The sequence below is a fragment of the Puntigrus tetrazona genome, chromosome 17, assembly GCF_018831695.1.
Source record: "Puntigrus tetrazona isolate hp1 chromosome 17, ASM1883169v1, whole genome shotgun sequence".
Lineage (NCBI taxonomy): Eukaryota > Metazoa > Chordata > Actinopteri > Cypriniformes > Cyprinidae > Puntigrus > Puntigrus tetrazona.
The window spans coordinates 12,319,030-12,338,413 of record NC_056715.1 but is presented as its reverse complement, the minus strand read 5'-3'; the positions used below and the strand labels follow the sequence as shown (position 1 = coordinate 12,338,413).

At 41.5% G+C, this 19,384-nt stretch overlaps 1 protein-coding gene, 1 long non-coding RNA gene and 2 pseudogenes across 2 annotated transcripts; all 4 read right to left on the bottom strand.

Moving 5' to 3' along the window:
• Positions 1–281: 281 nt before the first annotated feature.
• On the bottom strand, positions 282–735 carry LOC122361519. The gene is made up of 2 exons (XR_006252972.1): positions 702–735; positions 282–606 (listed from the first exon to the last, which is right to left on the bottom strand). It is a non-coding gene; the product is annotated as an uncharacterized LOC122361519 (long non-coding RNA).
• Positions 729–2,948, bottom strand: LOC122361518 (annotated as a pseudogene).
• A 1,902-nt stretch (positions 2,949–4,850) lies between these two features.
• LOC122361660 (serine/threonine-protein kinase pim-2-like) lies at positions 4,851–6,510 on the bottom strand. The gene is made up of 4 exons (XM_043262496.1): positions 5,964–6,510; positions 5,636–5,830; positions 5,376–5,560; positions 4,851–5,277 (listed from the first exon to the last, which is right to left on the bottom strand). Exons 1-4 carry the CDS (start codon positions 6,289–6,291, stop codon positions 4,891–4,893), a joined length of 1,095 nt encoding a protein of 364 aa, XP_043118431.1. The 5' UTR covers positions 6,292–6,510; the 3' UTR covers positions 4,851–4,890.
• Positions 6,511–6,848: 338 nt separating this feature from the next.
• On the bottom strand, positions 6,849–16,083 carry LOC122361992 (annotated as a pseudogene).
• Positions 16,084–19,384: the final 3,301 nt, after the last annotated feature.

Sequence of the window (19,384 nt, the reverse complement as noted above, 5' to 3'; positions counted from 1 at the left end):
TTGTACGCAATTAATGTTCCTACGGTTCAAAACGTGGAATGATTTATTGCCATTAAAAATACTTCACAATAAGGTTCTTTAGTTAACACTGGTTAACAACGTTAGTAAGCATGATCTACGAATGAACAATTCTACAGCATTTATCAATCTTAGTTCATTTCAGCATTCATACCAATACATTATTAAAAGCACAAGTTGTGCTTGTCAACGTTAGTTAATGTACTGTGAACTAACATGCTAACAGTGTTAAATGTGAAGGAAAGAAAGGACGAAACACAAGCTCGTTACCAATAAAATGGTATTGTTTCGTTCTTTTTTTATTGTAAACATTTTGCACAAGAAGTTTCACATTTTTATAAACACAGATGATGGTATATTAGCGAGTGCATTTGACACTGTGTGCCGGGTAAAGTTTGACTCATGTGTGGCTGCATGTTGCATATGGCCATGTAGTGGGTCAGTCAGTGTTTGCAGTGTGCTGATGACTGGCGTGTGTGTGCGGTTGATTGTTCTCATAGCTCGATGTCCCCCTGTCCTCTTCAAGGCAGGAAAGATCATACATACGTCTCGCTAAATCATCAGACTGTAAGGCAGCGATGCCATTCCCTAATACAAACCAAAGAGTGTCAACTTCAAGAAAAACAGCATAAAGCATTTATAAATGATCAGATCCATGCTAATCAACAGTAATTAACACTAACCCAGTTCAGATATGACCTCCTCAATGCTCACGCCCGTTTCTGTCCATAAGTTCTTTCACTCTGTGCAATCGTGAGCAATATGGGAAATCTGATAAATTGAGTCTGTGGAATAAAAACAGAGTGGCTTAGAATCCATAAACAGTAGAACAGAAAATAATGTTAGAAAATAATGTCAGAATTTACTGTTGCACAAAATGAAAGTCGGGGAGCAATGTCATTTAGACAGTGTAATTTTAGAATTTTATATACCTATATAGTATTTATTCATATTATTTGTCGATTAATTTTTGTGTGTGTGTGTGATTTTATTTATTTAGTTTTTATTCAGTTTTAGTAATCAAAGTAGTAGTCAGTAATTCTTCTTTTTATGGTTTATAGATTTTCAAGTACCATTATTTGAAAAACAAATTTTTAAAAATGGGTTTTAATAGTTTTAGATAATGATAAAAACACTGCATGGACAAAACAACAACAGTTTAAAAAAGTTTAATCAAAGTAGTAGTTAGTAATTCTTGGTCTATGGTTTATAGATTTTCAAGTACCATTTGTCACGCCTTTGGACTGTTTTGTTGTTGTTTTGTCATGTGCTCTGTGTGCCCTATCTTCTCTTCCTATTAATTGTATTATTGTCTTCAGCTGTGTCTAGTTAATTTAGTGATTACGTTGTATTTTTAAGTCCTGTGTGTTTTGAGTTCACGCTTGTCCGATCGTCGCGTCCATACGTGGTTTATGTTCTGCCTGCCTGCCTGTTTGTATATATTTATTTTGCCCGCTTAGAGGATTAAATCTGTTTGAGTTTATTTTACTTGTCGTGGTGCTCCTTCACGCCAAACCACAACGTGACACCATTATTTAAAAACGATTTAAAAAAAAAAAATTGGTTTTAAAAGTTTTAGTTAATGACAAAAACACTGCATGGACAAAACAACAACAGTTTACATTACATATATTCTGTCTGTGTTATGGTGTTTTTTCAATTAACTTTTACTGCATTCTTTGTAAATTTGTATAAAAACAGTATTATTATAAGTTAGTGGTTTTTTCTGTTTATACAAAAAGTCAATGTTTTCAATATTTTGAATGTGATTAATGGGTTGACAGCACTATTACCAGAAAACGATCTTTTCTTGCTCTTACCAAACTGTTGAGTGGACCATGTGTGAAAGAGTGGTGCTGCTCTTCCTTTCTCTCCGTACTGAAACGCTTCCAGTTCACAGATTCCACTCTCGGCATGGACCATCTTCTCCATCTTTGACAGTATGTTTGCCTTTGGTGAAATAATTCAGACTGCATAAAAATGTACTAACATTAAGTATTGCTGATGCTCGTTCTGCAAAAAGTCACCATTTTATCCACAACCTCCCGTAACTTCACACATTCTTCCTCCAGCTCTTGGTTGCTCCGTTTCAGATTGTCTGAAAAGTCTCCAGCTGCCAAACTGCTTCCTTCCATCACAACATCAGGCTCAGTATCTGATCTGGGAAAGACAAGATGGAGAAAACAGCTTACAAAAAGAGCAGGTAGACTGCACTTTATTTTACTGTACTTACAGTGTACTTACCTAAGAAAGCACCGGTGATACAAGGTAACTACATTGGGTAGGGGTAGGTTTCGGTTAGTACCTAGTTATTACCTAATTATGGCAATTACTAAAGTACTGCATAGTATGTACACGAGAAACAGGACTGTAAAACAAAGTGTTACCAGATTGCTTTCTCACAAATTATGAGTATGGCATTAGAATTGTAAGTCACCGACATAAATGATACTATTTATGTTTGAATGGGAGGTAAAACTTACTTTTTGCTTAATCCCAGATTAACGATTTTAGTCGCGGTCGTGGATCCTCTTCATTTAATCGCTCCCATTTCAGGATGAGATTATGCCAATCTGCGGCGTTGTCCTTTAATTTTCTGGCACTTCCGGTCAAGTTGCCCTTCTTTCCTGGGGTCGTGGGCTCGGACATTGTGCATTTAATAGTGCTCGCTTTAATGTGAACGTGTACGGTGCAAGAACAACATTTAAAGTAAACTGTCGCGATCTTTTCATCCCGTCATCTAAATAAGAACAAATGACATGTTTGCAAATGAACAAATTTATCCTAAAAAGCTGTACAGCTGTACTTTATTCTATCCCTTTAAGTGTTTTAGTTCATCAAAATCATAAACAACACAAACTCACGTGCTCCTTCTACTCTCTCTCTCTCTCTCTCTCTCTCTCTCTCTCTGCTGTTTTATGCTGATGATTGCAAAGGTTTTTAGTGACACCTACTGGAGCAGGCATGTCATTATAGGTGTCTGAGGGGCTTCTGGTATCTACTTTGGGATACTTTTTTCTACTTACTGGCGGGTTTTGCTTTGGTTTGTAAACCCAGACTTTGCAGCCATGAGAGTAAAAAGCTTCTTACACTGCTTCGTCTCTCAGGTCATTCACAGCCTTCCCCAGTCTTTTATTTCTCTCAAATCAAAATTTGTATGCGTTCTTAAATGCGCTGTATTACAACAGAACAACTTTTTACAAATTTTTATACCGCATTGCACAGTGAGTAATCATTTAAGTCCTGTTAAAATAGTAGCTTGAACTTTGTACCGATTATTTCTGTCATTTAGAGATGTTGTATTTCTAATAAATTCAGACCCAGTTTATGTAAAAATAAACTTTATTCAAAGTTACATACAGCCGAGACATTAACACAAGCGAGCTGTGCAAAACCGAATAATTCCTTATAGCAGAATACTAGAAAAGTACAAAACAATGACGGTCCAAAAGCCATTTTTATTGTCTGGACCCGTGTAAAGCCAAATTACATTCAATAAATAAAGGGACAAAAGTTTACCTCTTCTTTGAGTTACCTGGTATAAGTTACCTTCTGAGATCATTATTTAAATGAACATACAGAGTGATAAGTAAATAAACCTTTTCCACATTTTTGATTTTCACATTCTTTTAATATAGAAGTGTTTTAATAAAGAAGCCCTAGCATTAGCGGGAAGCTTTGGGCTTTATTAGTGGTCTTCACTGGGATTTCTGAAGCCGTCCTGGCAGGCCTTCTGGGTCCAAGAGAGTTCTGTGGCTGAGGTCATGATCTCAACCTCTGATGTTTCGGTGGCACTGATCTCTGGGACCTGGAGGCCTGTGGCAGCTCTGAGTGACCCCACTGATAAAAATATGATTGGATGGTGTAGTACTTAACTGACTAAAGCTAAAACTATTTACAACACTCATCCCAAAGCGAGTAGTTCCGCAAGACGCTAAAACCACCGCCTCAAGCCTAGGCGCCAGACGCAACCAAGACTTGCCAGCCCCGCAAGACGCTAAGGCCGGAGGGATGGAAGTTCTAACTTAACTAACTACAACTAAACTAACTATTTACAATATGTACACATCCCCAGGCGAGTAGTTCCGCAAGACGCTAAAACTACCGCCACAAGCCGAGGCGCCAGACGCAACCAAGACTTGCCAGCCCCGCAAGACGCAAAGGCTGGAGGGATGGAGGGGCCACTCACGTCAGCCCGCCAGACGCAGGGCTGACCCTCTTTTCCACGACTCAGAGGAGGACCTGAAACGCAGAACGTGTGAGCATTGACTTTAGCCTATAGACTATAGACTACAGACTATAGCCGTAGCAGGAATAATAAAGGAAGCTGATGTCCATTTTGAGAGAATCAAACCAAACCTACAAAAAGGCAAAGGTTTTAGCTAAGCTTAGACTTAGTACCTTGAACCAGTCATGGAACCGCATCTCCTCTAAATGAACCCTCTGTTCTGGGGTGCTCTTCAGGCAACCTCGAATGAAATGGCAACATTCTGTGCAGAAACGTTGGGAAAACTGTCTGATTATCAGTTCACACCTGCTTTGTAAACTCGGAAAGATGCCTGCAATGTCCATCATTCCATCTTTTATAAAGCCGCTATCCTTCCTCGTCCTGTAATGATTTTTCTCACCATCTGAGATGCCGGATGGGACCAGGCGTCGGCGTCCATGAGGCCGATATCGATGCTGTCCGGAAAAGGCCAGTGATCATAGCGAACAGCAGCACGCCTAACGACCACACTGTTGCCTCCTTCCCGTGGTACTCGCCTTTCTCAAAGTACTCGGAGGGCAGTACCTTACCGTCCCTGATGGCAAGGGGTTTAGCCCGTGACTGAAATGCCATTTAGTTTTACTCAATGTTAATATCACGATGTGTCACATACCAGAGTAGGTGTTGTAAGAAGAGCTTTTGAGCAGGTCCCCACACCCAAAGTCAATCAATTTGACCTCTAGGGTCTCCGTGTTGACGAGGAGATTTGGCATTTTGATGTCCCGGTGGAACACCCCCCGAGAACAGCAAGCGGCAGCGGCATCAACGATCTGCCGCATGAAATGACGCGCCACCCCCTCGCTAAGGAGTTTCCCGTGGTCCTTCCAGAAGAGGTGCATGTCGACGCAGGGTGAGGGCCGCTCCAGGACCATGATGTACTGCTCTAGTTGGTCCTGCCAGTCCAGCAACTTTATGATGTTGCTTGAGTCGGGGCCTTGATTTGCCATGGCTGTTAGAGCCACCTCTAAGGGTACTGGTCGGGGATGGTCAGGCTAGAAGAAAGACGGTAATCAGTCTAGTGAAATATTTAAAAATATCATAAATGCACAGTGACCGAGACGAGATTAAACAAAGAGCGGAGTGTACTTACGAGGCTGACGTAGCGCACGTTCTCCGTCTTTTCTACAAATTTCATAGCCACCTGAAGGCCGTCTTTGCACCGGGTCCCCTCAAAGACGGAGCCGAATCCTCCCTTGCCCATCTTTTTGCCGACGGCATATTTCCAGCAAATGTGTTCTATTAAAACAGTTTTTGTTTTTATTATTTCACAAAGCGGTGTGACAGGCTACAGCTATTCAAACTATTTTAACACGGCTTCCATCGAACTCACCTCGAGCATCTTGATCTCATTACAGTCCAGCCGTCTCAGCAGGTGTGATCCACTCGCACCTGCTGACGGACTGACTGGACTGTCCTGATCTTGAGGCTCGTTGTCCTTCATCTGCTGGTCCTCGGCACTGAAGCAGACCTCAGGACTACTTGTAGGAGGCTTCTGGTGGTCATCGTCCTCCACAATACAGACAACGTCCTGTACAGAAGCCTGACCTGAAGAGAGGAATATCAACCAAAACAATATCAAATAAATATTGCATACAAATAAAGTGTAAGAAAGGCATTTTTGCGTTTGATATTATTGTGCGTAACTGATTAAGAGACTCCATGAAAGCGTGCAATTTACCATCAGTGGACGGTCCAGCTTTAGCGTCCTGGTCCACCTCAGCTCGCTCCACCTGCTCATTCCGAGCTCTGGTGGATTTGCGGCGAGAGAAACAACGGAAAAAGGAGGCAAGCCTCTTGAACCTCCTCTTTTTCCTTGTTTTCTGGCCACCTTTCTCCTCCTGCCCGCCTCCTCCCTCAACGACGGCCACAGGCGTCTCGTCAGGCCGAGGATGAAGCTCCGCCTTGTGGTCGCCGGGTGGAACTGGTGGACGGGGATCGACCTCGCGCACACACTCGGAACCTCCTTCCTCCACCACCTTTTGTGTCCGAGAAGTTTGCTGTCCCATATTCGCTAAAAACGCTAAAACGCTATCAGCAACTGTAAACACCGTTGTTGATAACAACTCCTTACTCGCTACAAAGAGAAAAAAAAGAATTTCTCGCCTTATAGTCCCATCCAACGTTCTAAAAACCTCGTAATTGTTTTATGACATCACTCTGAGTTTAGAACAGGAGATTCTAACAAATACCAAGCTACAATAACGAGAAAAGTATCTAATGGTGAATAATCAAAGCATGTACACGTGCATTAAAAGAAATAATCGCCCCGTATTTTTGCCTGTTGTACGCAATTAATGTTCCTACGGTTCAAAACGTGGAATGATTTATTGCCATTAAAAATACTTCACAATAAGGTTCTTTAGTTAACACTGGTTAACAACGTTAGTAAGCATGATCTACGAATGAACAATTCTACAGCATTTATCAATCTTAGTTCATTTCAGCATTCATACCAATACATTATTAAAAGCACAAGTTGTGCTTGTCAACGTTAGTTAATGTACTGTGAACTAACATGCTAACAGTGTTAAATGTGAAGGAAAGAAAGGACTTAAACACAAGCTCGTTACCAATAAAATGGTATTGTTTCGTTCTTTTTATTGTAAACATTTTGCACAAGAAGTTTCACATTTTTATAAACACAGATGATGGTATATTAGCGAGTGCATTTGACACTGTGTGCCGGGTAAAGTTTGACTCATGTGTGGCTGCATGTTGCATATGGCCATGTAGTGGGTCAGTCAGTGTTTGCAGTGTGCTGATGACTGGCGTGTGTGTGCGGTTGATTGTTCTCATAGCTCGATGTCCCCCTGTCCTCTTCAAGGCAGGAAAGATCATACATACGTCTCGCTAAATCATCAGACTGTAAGGCAGCGATGCCATTCCCTAATACAAACCAAAGAGTGTCAACTTCAAGAAAAACAGCATAAAGCATTTATAAATGATCAGATCCATGCTAATCAACAGTAATTAACACTAACCCAGTTCAGATATGACCTCCTCAATGCTCACGCCGTTTCTGTCCATAAGTTCTTTCACTCTGTGCAATCGTGAGCAATATGGGAAATCTGATAAATTGAGTCTGTGGAATAAAAACAGAGTGGCTTAGAATCCATAAACAGTAGAACAGAAAATAATGTTAGAAAATAATGTCAGAATTTACTGTTGCACAAAATGAAAGTCGGGGAGCAATGTCATTTAGACAGTGTAATTTTAGAATTTTATATACCTATATAGTATTTATTCATATTATTTGTCGATTAATTTTTGTGTGTGTGTGTGATTTTATTTATTTAGTTTTTATTCAGTTTTAGTAATCAAAGTAGTAGTCAGTAATTCTTCTTTTTATGGTTTATAGATTTTCAAGTACCATTATTTGAAAAACAAATTTTTAAAAATGGGTTTTAATAGTTTTAGATAATGATAAAAACACTGCATGGACAAAACAACAACAGTTTAAAAAGTTTAATCAAAGTAGTAGTTAGTAATTCTTGGTCTATGGTTTATAGATTTTCAAGTACCATTTGTCACGTCTTTGGACTGTTTTGTTGTTGTTTTTGTCATGTGCTCTGTGTGCCCTATCTTCTCTTCCTATTAATTGTATTATTGTCTTCAGCTGTGTCTAGTTAATTTAGTGATTACGTTGTATTTTTAAGTCCTGTGTGTTTTGAGTTCACGTTTGTCCGATCGTCGCGGTCCATACGTGGTTTATGTTCTGCCTGCCTGCCTGTTTGTATATATTTATTTTGCCCGTTTAGAGGATTAAATCTGTTTGAGTTTATTTTACTTGTCGTGTGCTCCTTCACGCCAAACCACAACGTGACACCATTATTTAAAAAACGATTTAAAAAAAAAAAATTGGTTTTAAAAGTTTTAGTTAATGACAAAAAACACTGCATGGACAAAACAACAACAGTTTACATTACATATATTCTGTCTGTGTTATGGTGTTTTTCAATTAACTTTTACTGCATTCTTTGTAAATTTGTATAAAAACAGTATTATTATAAGTTAGTGGTTTTTTTCTGTTTATACAAAAAGTCAATGTTTTCAATATTTTGAATGTGATTAATGGGTTGACAGCACTATTACCAGAAAACGATCTTTTCTTGCTCTTACCAAACTGTTGAGTGGACCATGTGTGAAAGAGTGGTGCTGCTCTTCCTTTCTCTCCGTACTGAAACGCTTCCAGTTCACAGATTCCACTCTCGGCATGGACCATCTTCTCCATCTTTGACAGTATGTTTGCCTTTGGTGAAATAATTCAGACTGCATAAAAATGTACTAACATTAAGTATTGCTGATGCTCGTTCTGCAAAAAGTCACCATTTTATCCACAACCTCCCGTAACTTCACACATTCTTCCTCCAGCTCTTGGTTGCTCCGTTTCAGATTGTCTGAAAAGTCTCCAGCTGCCAAACTGCTTCCTTCCATCACAACATCAGGCTCAGTATCTGATCTGGGAAAAGACAAGATGGAGAAAACAGCTTACAAAAGAGCAGGTAGACTGCACTTTATTTTACTGTACTTACAGTGTACTTACCTAAGAAAGCACCGGTGATACAAGGTAACTACATTGGGTAGGGGTAGGTTTCGGTTAGTACCTAGTTATTACCTAATTATGGCAATTACTAAAGTACTGCATAGTATGTACACGAGAAACAGGACTGTAAAACAAAGTGTTACCAGATTGCTTTCTCACAAATTATGAGTATGGCATTAGAATTGTAAGTCACCGACATAAATGATACTATTTATGTTTGAATGGGAGGTAAAACTTACTTTTTGCTTAATCCCAGATTAACGATTTTAGTCGCGGTCGTGGATCCCTCTTCATTTAATCGCTCCCATTTCAGGATGAGATTATGCCAATCTGCGGCGTTGTCCTTTAATTTTCTGGCACTTCCGGTCAAGTTGCCCTTCTTTCCTGGGGTCGTGGGCTCGGACATTGTGCATTTAATAGTGCTCGCTTTAATGTGAACGTGTACGGTGCAAGAACAACATTTAAAGTAAACTGTCGCGATCTTTTCATCCCGTCATCTAAATAAGAACAAATGACATGTTTGCAAATGAACAAATTTATCCTAAAAAGCTGTACAGCTGTACTTTTATTCTATCCCTTTAAGTGTTTTAGTTCATCAAAATCATAAACAACACAAACTCACGTGCTCCTTCTACTCTCTCTCTCTCTCTCTCTCTCTCTCTCTCTCTCTCTCTCTTCTCTCTGTTTTATGCTGATGATTGCAAAGGTTTTTAGTGACACCTACTGGAGCAGGCATGTCATTATAGGTGTCTGAGGGGCTTCTGGTATCTACTTTGGGATACTTTTTCTACTTACTGGCGGGTTTTGCTTTGGTTTGTAAACCCAGACTTTGCAGCCATGAGAGTAAAAAGCTTCTTACACTGCTTCGTCTCTCAGGTCATTCACAGCCTTCCCCAGTCTTTTATTTCTCTCAAATCAAAATTTGTATGCGTTCTTAAATGCGCTGTATTACAACAGAACAACTTTTTACAAATTTTTATACCGCATTGCACAGTGAGTAATCATTTAAGTCCTGTTAAAATAGTAGCTTGAACTTTGTACCGATTATTTCTGTCATTTAGAGATGTTGTATTTCTAATAAATTCAGACCCAGTTTATGTAAAATAAACTTTATTCAAAGTTACATACAGCCGAGACATTAACACAAGCGAGCTGTGTAAAACCGAATAATTCCTTATAGCAGAATACTAGAAAAGTACAAAACAATGACGGTCCAAAAGCCATTTTTATTGTCTGGACCCCGTGTAAAGCCAAATTACATTCAATAAATAAAGGGACAAAAGTTTACCTCTTCTTTGAGTTACCTGGTATAAGTTACCTTCTGAGATCATTATTTAAATGAACATACAGAGTGATAAGTAAATAAACCTTTTCCACATTTTTGATTTTCACATTCTTTTAATATAGAAGTGTTTTAATAAAGAAGCCCTAGCATTAGCGGGAAGCTTTGGGCTTTATTAGTGGTCTTCACTGGGATTTCTGAAGCCGTCCTGGCAGGCCTTCTGGGTCCAAGAGAGTTCTGTGGCTGAGGTCATGATCTCAACCTCTGATGTTTCGGTGGCACTGATCTCTGGGACCTGGAGGCCTGTGGCAGCTCTGAGTGACCCCACTGATAAAAATATGATTGGATGGTGTAGTACTTAACTGACTAAAGCTAAAACTATTTACAACACTCATCCCAAAGCGAGTAGTTCATGAAGACGCTAAAACCACCGCCTCAAGCCTAGGCGCCAGACGCAACCAAGACTTGCCAGCCCCGCAAGGCGCTAAGGCCGGAGGGATGGAAGTTCTAACTTAACTAACTACAACTAAACTAACTATTTACAATATGTACACATCCCCAGGCGAGTAGTTCATGAGCGCTAAAACTACCGCCACAAGCCGAGCGCCAGACGCAACCAAGACTTGCCAGCCCCGCAAGACGCAAGGCTGGAGGGATGGAGGGGCCACTCACGTCCAGCCCGCCAGACGCAGGGCTGACCCTCTTCCACGACTCAGAGGAGGACCTGAAACGCAGAACGTGTGAGCATTGACTTTAGCCTATAGACTATAGACTACAGACTATAGCCGTAGCAGGAATAATAAAGGAAGCTGATGTCCATTTTGAGAGAATCAAACCAAACCTACAAAAAGGCAAAGGTTTTAGCTAAGCTTAGACTTAGTACCTTGAACCAGTCATGGAACCGCATCTCCTCTAAATGAACCCTCTGTTCTGGGGTGCTCTTCAGGCAACCTCGAATGAAATGGCAACATTCTGTGCAGAAACGTTGGGAAAACTGTCTGATTATCAGTTCACACCTGCTTTGTAAACTCGGAAAGATGCCTGCAATGTCCATCATTCCATCTTTTATAAAGCCGCTATCCTTCCTCGTCCTGTAATGATTTTTCTCACCATCTGAGATGCCCCGGATGGGACCAGGCGTCGGCGTCCATGAGGCCGATCGATGCTGTCCGGGGAAAAGGCCAGTGATCATAGCGAACAGCAGCACGCCTAACGACCACACTGTTGCCTCCTTCCCGTGGTACTCGCCTTTCTCAAAGTACTCGGGAGGGCAGTACCTTACCGTCCCTGATGGCAAGGGTTTAGCCCGTGACTGAAATGCCATTTAGTTTTACTCAATGTTAATATCACGATGTGTCACATACCAGAGTAGGTGTTGTAAGAAGAGCTTTTGAGCAGGTCCCCACACCCAAAGTCAATCAATTTGACCTCTAGGGTCTCCGTGTTAGACGAGGAGATTTGGCATTTTGATGTCGGTGGAACACCCCGAGAACAACAGCGGCAGCGGCATCAACGATCTGCCGCGCGCATGAAATGACGCGCCACCCCTCGCTAAGGAGTTTCCGTGGTCCTTCCAGAAGAGGTGCATGTCGACGCAGGGTGAGGCCGCTCCAGGACCATGATGTACTGCTCTAGTTGGTCCTGCCAGTCCAGCAACTTTATGATGTTGCTTGAGTCGGGCCTTGATTTGCCATGGCTGTTAGAGCCACCTCTAAGGGTACTGGTCGGGGATGGTCAGGCTAGAAGAAGACGGTAATCAGTCTAGTGAAATATTTAAAAATATCATAAATGCACAGTGACCGAGGCGAGATTAAACAAAGAGCGGAGTGTACTTACGAGGCTGACGTAGCGCCACGTTCTCCGTCTTTTCTACAAATTTCATAGCCACCTGAAGGCCGTCTTTGCACGGGTCCCCTCAAAGACGGGCGAATCCTCACTTGCCCATCTTTTTGCCCGGCGGCATATTTCCAGCAAATGTGTTCTATTAAAACAGTTTTTGTTTTTATTATTTCACAAAGCGGTGTGACAGGCTACAGCTATTCAAACTATTTTAACACGGCTTCCATCCGAACTCACCTCGAGCATCTTGATCTCATTACAGTCCAGCCGTCTCAGCAGGTGTGATCCACTGCACCTGCTGGCGGACTGACTGGACTGTCCTGATCTTGAGGCTCGTTGTCCTTCATCTGCTGGTCCTCGGCACTGAAGCAGACCTCAGGACTACTTGTAGGAGGCTTCTGGTGGTCATCGTCCTCCACAATACAGACAACGTCCTGTACAGAAGCCTGACCTGAAGAGAGGAATATCAACAAAACAATATCAAATAAATATTGCATACAAATAAAGTGTAAGAAAGGCATTTTTGCGTTTGATATTATTGTGCGTAACTGATTAAGAGACTCCATGAAAGCGTGCAATTTACCATCAGTGGACGGTCCAGCTTTAGCGTCCTGGTCCACCTCAGCTCGCTCCACCTGCTCATTCCGAGCTCTGGTGGATTTGCGGCGGAGAGAAACAACGGAAAAGGAGGCAAGCCTCTTGAACCTCCTCTTTTTCTTGTTTTCTGGCCACCTTTCTCCTCCTGCCCGCCTCCTCCCTCAACGACGGCCACAGGCGTCTCGTCAGGCCGAGGATGAAGCTCCGCCTTGTGGTCGCCGGGTGGAACTGGTGGACGAGGGATCGACCTCGCGCACACTTTCAGAACCTCCTTCCTCCACCACCTTTTGTGTCCGAGAAGTTTGCTGTCCCATATTAAGCTAAAAACGCTAAAACGCTATCAGCAACTGTAAACACCGTTGTTGATAACAACTCCTTACTCGCTACAAAGAGAAAAAAGAATTTCTCGCCTTATAGTCCCATCCAACGTTCTAAAAACCTCGTAATTGTTTTTATGACATCACTCTGAGTTTAGAACAGGAGATTCTAACAAATACCAAGCTACAATAACGAGAAAAGTATCTAATGGTGAATAATCAAAGCATGTACACGTGCATTAAAAAAGAAATAATCGCCCGTATTTTTTTGCCTGTTGTATGCGCAATTAATGTTCCTCTGGTTCAAAAACGTGGAATGATTTATTGCCATTAAAATACTTCACAATAAGGTTCTTTAGTTAACACTGGTTAACAACGTTAGTAAGCATGATCTACGAATGAACAATTCTACAGCATTTATCAATCTTAGTTCATTTCAGCATTCATACCAATACATTATTAAAAGCACAAGTTGTGCTTGTCAGCGTTAGTTAATGTACTGTGAACTAACATGCTAACAGTGTTAAATGTGAAGGAAAGAAAGGACGAAACACAAGCTCGTTACCAATAAAATGGTATTGTTTTCGTTCTTTTTATTGTAAACATTTTGCACAAGAAGTTTCACATTTTTATAAACACAGATGATGGTATATTAGCGAGTGCATTTGACACTGTGTGCGGGTAAAGTTTGACTCATGTGTGGCTGCATGTTGCATATGGCCATGTAGTGGGTCAGTCAGTGTTTGCAGTGTGCTGATGACTGGCGTGTGTGTGCGGTTGATTGTTCTCATAGCTCGATGTCCCCCTGTCCTCTTCAAGGCAGGAAAGATCATACATACGTCTCGCTAAATCATCAGACTGTAAGGCAGCGATGCCATTCCTAATACAAACCAAAGAGTGTCAACTTCAAGAAAAACAGCATAAAGCATTTATAAATGATCAGATCCATGCTAATCAACAGTAATTAACACTAACCCAGTTCAGATATGACCTCCTCAATGCTCACGCTCGTTTCTGTCCATAAGTTCTTTCACTCTGTGCAATCGTGAGCAATATGGGAAATCTGATAAATTGAGTCTGTGGAATAAAAACAGAGTGGCTTAGAATCCATAAACAGTAGAACAGAAAATAATGTTAGAAAATAATGTCAGAATTTACTGTTGCACAAAATGAAAGTCGGGGGAGCAATGTCATTTTAGACAGTGTAATTTTAGAATTTTATATACCTATATAGTATTTATTCATATTATTTGTCGATTAATTTTTGTGTGTGTGTGTGATTTTATTTATTTAGTTTTATTCAGTTTTAGTAATCAAAGTAGTAGTCAGTAATTCTTCTTTTATGGTTTATAGATTTTCAAGTACCATTATTTGAAAAACAAATTTTTTAAAAAATGGGTTTTAATAGTTTTAGATAATGATAAAAACACTGCATGGACAAAACAACAACAGTTTAAAAAAGTTTAATCAAAGTAGTAGTTAGTAATTCTTGGTCTATGGTTTATAGATTTTCAAGTACCATTTGTCACGTCTTTGGACTGTTTTGTTGTTGTTTTTGTCATGTGCTCTGTGTGCCCTATCTTCTCTTCCTATTAATTGTATTATTGTCTTCAGCTGTGTCTAGTTAATTTAGTGATTACGTTGTATTTTTAAGTCCTGTGTGTTTTGAGTTCCACGTTTGTCCGATCGTCGCGGTCCATCGTGGTTTATGTTCTGCCTGCCTGCCTGTTTGTATATATTTATTTTGCCCGTTTAGAGGATTAAATCTGTTTGAGTTTATTTTACTTGTCGTGTGCTCCTTCACGCCAAACCACAACGTGACACCATTATTTAAAAAACGATTTAAAAAAAAAAAATTGGTTTTAAAAGTTTTAGTTAATGACAAAAACACTGCATGGACAAAACAACAACAGTTTACATTACATATATTCTGTCTGTGTTATGGTGTTTTTCAATTAACTTTTACTGCATTCTTTGTAAATTTGTATAAAAACAGTATTATTATAAGTTAGTGGTTTTTCTGTTTATACAAAAAGTCAATGTTTTCAATATTTTGAATGTGATTAATGGGTTGACAGCACTATTACCAGAAAACGATCTTTTCTTGCTCTTACCAAACTGTTGAGTGGACCATGTGTGAAAGAGTGGTGCTGCTCTTCCTTTCTCTCCGTGCTGAAAGCGCTTCCAGTTCACAGATTCCACTCTCGGCATGGACCATCTTCTCCATCTTTGACAGTATGTTTGCCTTTGGTGAAATAATTCAGACTGCATAAAAATGTACTAACATTAAGTATTGCTGATGCTCGTTCTGCAAAAAGTCACCATTTTATCCACAACCTCCGTAACTTCACACATTCTTCCTCCAGCTCTTGGTTGCTCCGTTTCAGATTGTCTGAAAAAGTCTCCAGCTGCCAAACTGCTTCCTTCCATCACAACATCAGGCTCAGTATCTGATCTGGGAAAAGACAAGATGGAGAAAACAGCTTACAAAAGAGCAGGTAGACTGCACTTTATTTTACTGTACTTACAGTGTACTTACCTAAGAAAGCACCGGTGATACAAGGTAACTACATTGGGTAGGGGTAGGTTTGGTTAGTACCTAGTTATTACCTAATTATGGCAATTACTAAAGTACTGCATAGTATGTACACGAGAAACAGGACTGTAAAACAAAGTGTTACCAGATTGCTTTCTCACAAATTATGAGTATGGCATTAGAATTGTAAGTCACCGACATAAATGATACTATTTATGTTTGAATGGGAGAGTAAAACTTACTTTTGCTTAATCCCAGATTAACGATTTTAGTCGCGGTCGTGGATCCCTCTTCATTTAATCGCTCCCATTTCAGGATGAGATTATGCCAATCTGCGACGTTGTCCTTTAATTTTCTGGCACTTCCGGTCAAGTTGCCCTTCTTTCCTGGGGTCGTGGGCTCGGACATTGTGCATTTAATAGTGCTCGCTTTAATGTGAACGTGTACGGTGCAAGAACAACATTTAAAGTAAACTGTCGCGATCTTTTCATCCCGTCATCTAAATAAGAACAAATGACATGTTTGCAAATGAACAAATTTATCCTAAAAGCTGTACAGCTGTACTTTTATTCTATCCCTTTAAGTGTTTTAGTTCATCAAAATCATAAACAACACAAACTCACGTGCTCCTTCTACTCTCTCTCTCTCTCTCTCTCTCTCTCTCTCTCTCTCTCTCTCTCTCTCTCCTTCTGCTGTTTATGCTGATGATTGCAAAGGTTTTTAGTGACACCTACTGGAGCAGGCATGTCATTATAGGTGTCTGAGGGCTTCTGGTATCTACTTTGGGATACTTTTTCTACTTACTGGCAGGTTTTGCTTTGGTTTGTAAACCCAGACTTTGCAGCCATGAGAGTAAAAAGCTTCTTACACTGCTTCGTCTCTCAGGTCATTCACAGCCTTCCCCAGTCTTTTATTTCTCTCAAATCAAAATTTGTATCGTTCTTAAATGCGCTGTATTACAACAGAACAACTTTTACAAATTTTTATACCGCATTGACCACACAGTGAGTAATCATTTAAGTCCTGTTAAAATAGTAGCTTGAACTTTGTACCGATTATTTCTGTCATTTAGAGATGTTGTATTTCTAATAAATTCAGACCCAGTTTATGTAAAAATAAACTTTATTCAAAGTTACATACAGCGAGACATTAACACAAGCGAGCTGTACAAAACCGGAATAATTCCTTATAGCAGAATACTAGAAAAGTACAAAACAATGACGGTCCAAAAGCCATTTTTATTGTCTGGACCCCGTGTAAAGCCAAATTACATTCAATAAATAAAGGGACAAAAAGTTTACCTCTTCTTTGAGTTACCTGGTATAAGTTACCTTCTGAGATCATTATTTAAATGAACATACAGAGTGATAAGTAAATAAACCTTTTCCACATTTTTGATTTTCACATTCTTTTAATATAGAAGTGTTTTAATAAAGAAGCCCTAGCATTAGCGGGAAGCTTTGGGCTTTATTAGTGGTCTTCACTGGGATTTCTGAAGCCGTCCTGGCAGGCCTTCTGGGTCCAAGAGAGTTCTGTGGCTGAGGTCATGATCTCAACCTCTGATGTTTCAGTGGCACTGATCTCTGGGACCTGGAGGCCTGTGGCAGCTCTGGTGACCCCACTGATAAAAATATGATTGGATGGTGTAGTACTTAACTGACTAAAGCTAAAACTATTTACAACACTCATCCCAAAGCGAGTAGTTCCATAAGGCGCTAAAACCACCGCCTCAAGCCTGGCGCCAGGCGCAACAAGACTTGCCAGCCCCGCAAGGCGCTAAGGCCGGAGGATGGAAGTTCTAACAACTAACTACAACTAAACTAACTATTTACAATATGTACACATCCCCAGGCGAGTAGTTCCGCAGGCGCTAAAACTACCGCCACAAGCCGAGCGCCAGACGCAGCCAAGACTTGCCAGCCCGCCGCAAGGCGCCAAAGGCTGGAGGGATGGAGGGCCACTCCACGTCAGCCCGCCAGGCGCAGGGGCTGACCCTCTTTCCACGACTCAGAGGAGGACCTGAAGCGCAGAACGTGTGAGCATTGACTTTAGCCTATAGACTATAGACTACAGACTATAGCCGTAGCAGGAATAATAAAGGAAGCTGATGTCCATTTTGAGAGAATCAAACCAAACCTACAAAAGGCAAAGGTTTTAGCTAAGCTTAGACTTAGTACCTTGAACCAGTCATGGAACCGCATCTCCTCTAAATGAACCCTCTGTTCTGGGGTGCTCTTCAGGCAACCTCGAATGAAATGGCAACATTCTGTGCAGAAACGTTGGGAAAACTGTCTGATTATCAGTTCACACCTGCTTTGTAAACTCGGAAAGATGCCTGCAATGTCCATCATTCCATCTTTTATAAAGCCGCTATCCTTCCTCGTCCTGTAATGATTTTTTCTCACCATCTGAGATGCCCGGATGGGACCAGGCGTCGGCGTCCATGAGGCCCGATATCGATGCTGTCCGGAAAAGGCCAGTGATCATAGCGAACAGCAGCACGCCTAACGACCACACTGTTGCCTCCTTCCGTGGTACTCGCCTTTCTCAAAGTACTCGGAGGGCAGTACCTTACCGTCCCTGATGGCAGGGTTTAGCCCGTGACTGAAATGCCATTTAGTTTTACTCAATGTTAATATCACGATGTGTCACATACCAGAGTAGGTGTTGTAAGAGAGCTTTTGAGCAGGTCCCCACACCCAAAGTCAATCAATTTGACCTCTAGGGTCTCCGTGTTGACGAGGAGATTTGGCATTTTGATGTCCCGGTGGAACACCCCGAGAACAACAAGCGGCAGCGGCATCAGCGATCTGCCGCATGAAATGACGCGCCACCCCTCGCTAAGGAGTTTCCCGTGGTCCTTCCAGAAGAGGTGCATGTCGGCGCAGGGTGAGGGCCGCTCCAGGACCATGATGTACTGCTCTAGTTGGTCCTGCCAGTCCAGCAACTTTATGATGTTGCTTGAGTCGGGCCTTGATTTGCCATGGCTGTTAGAGCCACCTCTAAAGGTACTGGTCGGGGATGGTCAGGCTAGAAGAAAGAAGCGGTAATCAGTCTAGTGAAATATTTAAAAATATCATAAATGCACAGTGACCGAGAGCGAGATTAAACAAAGAGCGGAGTGTACTTACGAGGCTGACGTGGCGCCGTTCTCCGTCTTTTCTACAAATTTCATAGCCACCTGAAGGCCGTCTTTGCACGGGTCCCCTCAAAGACGGGCGAATCCTCCCTTGCCCATCTTTTTGCCAGCGGCATATTTCCAGCAAATGTGTTCTATTAAAACAGTTTTTGTTTTTATTATTTCACAAAGCGGTGTGACAGGCTACAGCTATTCAAACTATTTTAACCACGGCTTCCATCGAACTCACCCTCGAGCATCTTGATCTCATTACAGTCCAGCCGTCTCAGCAGGTGTGATCCACTCGCACCTGCTGGCGGACTGACTGGACTGTCCTGATCTTGAGGCTCGTTGTCCTTCATCTGCTGGTCCTCGGCACTGAAGCAGACCTCAGGACTACTTGTAGGAGGCTTCTGGTGGTCATCGTCCTCCACAATACAGACAACGTCCTGTACAGAAGCCTGACCTGAAGAGAGAATATCAGCCAAAACAATATCAAATAAATATTGCATACAAATAAAGTGTAAGAAAGGCATTTTTGCGTTTGATATTGTTGTGCGTAACTGATTAAGAGACTCCATGAAAGCGTGCAATTTACCATCAGTGGGCGGTCCAGCTTTAGCGTCCTGGTCCACCTCAGCTCGCTCCACCTGCTCATTCCGAGCTCTGGTGGATTTGCTTGCGAGAAACAACGGAAAAAAGGAGGCAAGCCTCTTGAACCTCCTCTTTTTCCTTGTTTTCTGGCCACCTTTCTCCTCCTGCCCGCCTCCTCCCCTCAACTTGGCATTACAGGCGTCTCGTCAGGCCGAGGATGAAGCTCCGCCTTGTGGTCGCCGGGTGGAACTGGTGGACGGGGATCGACCTCGC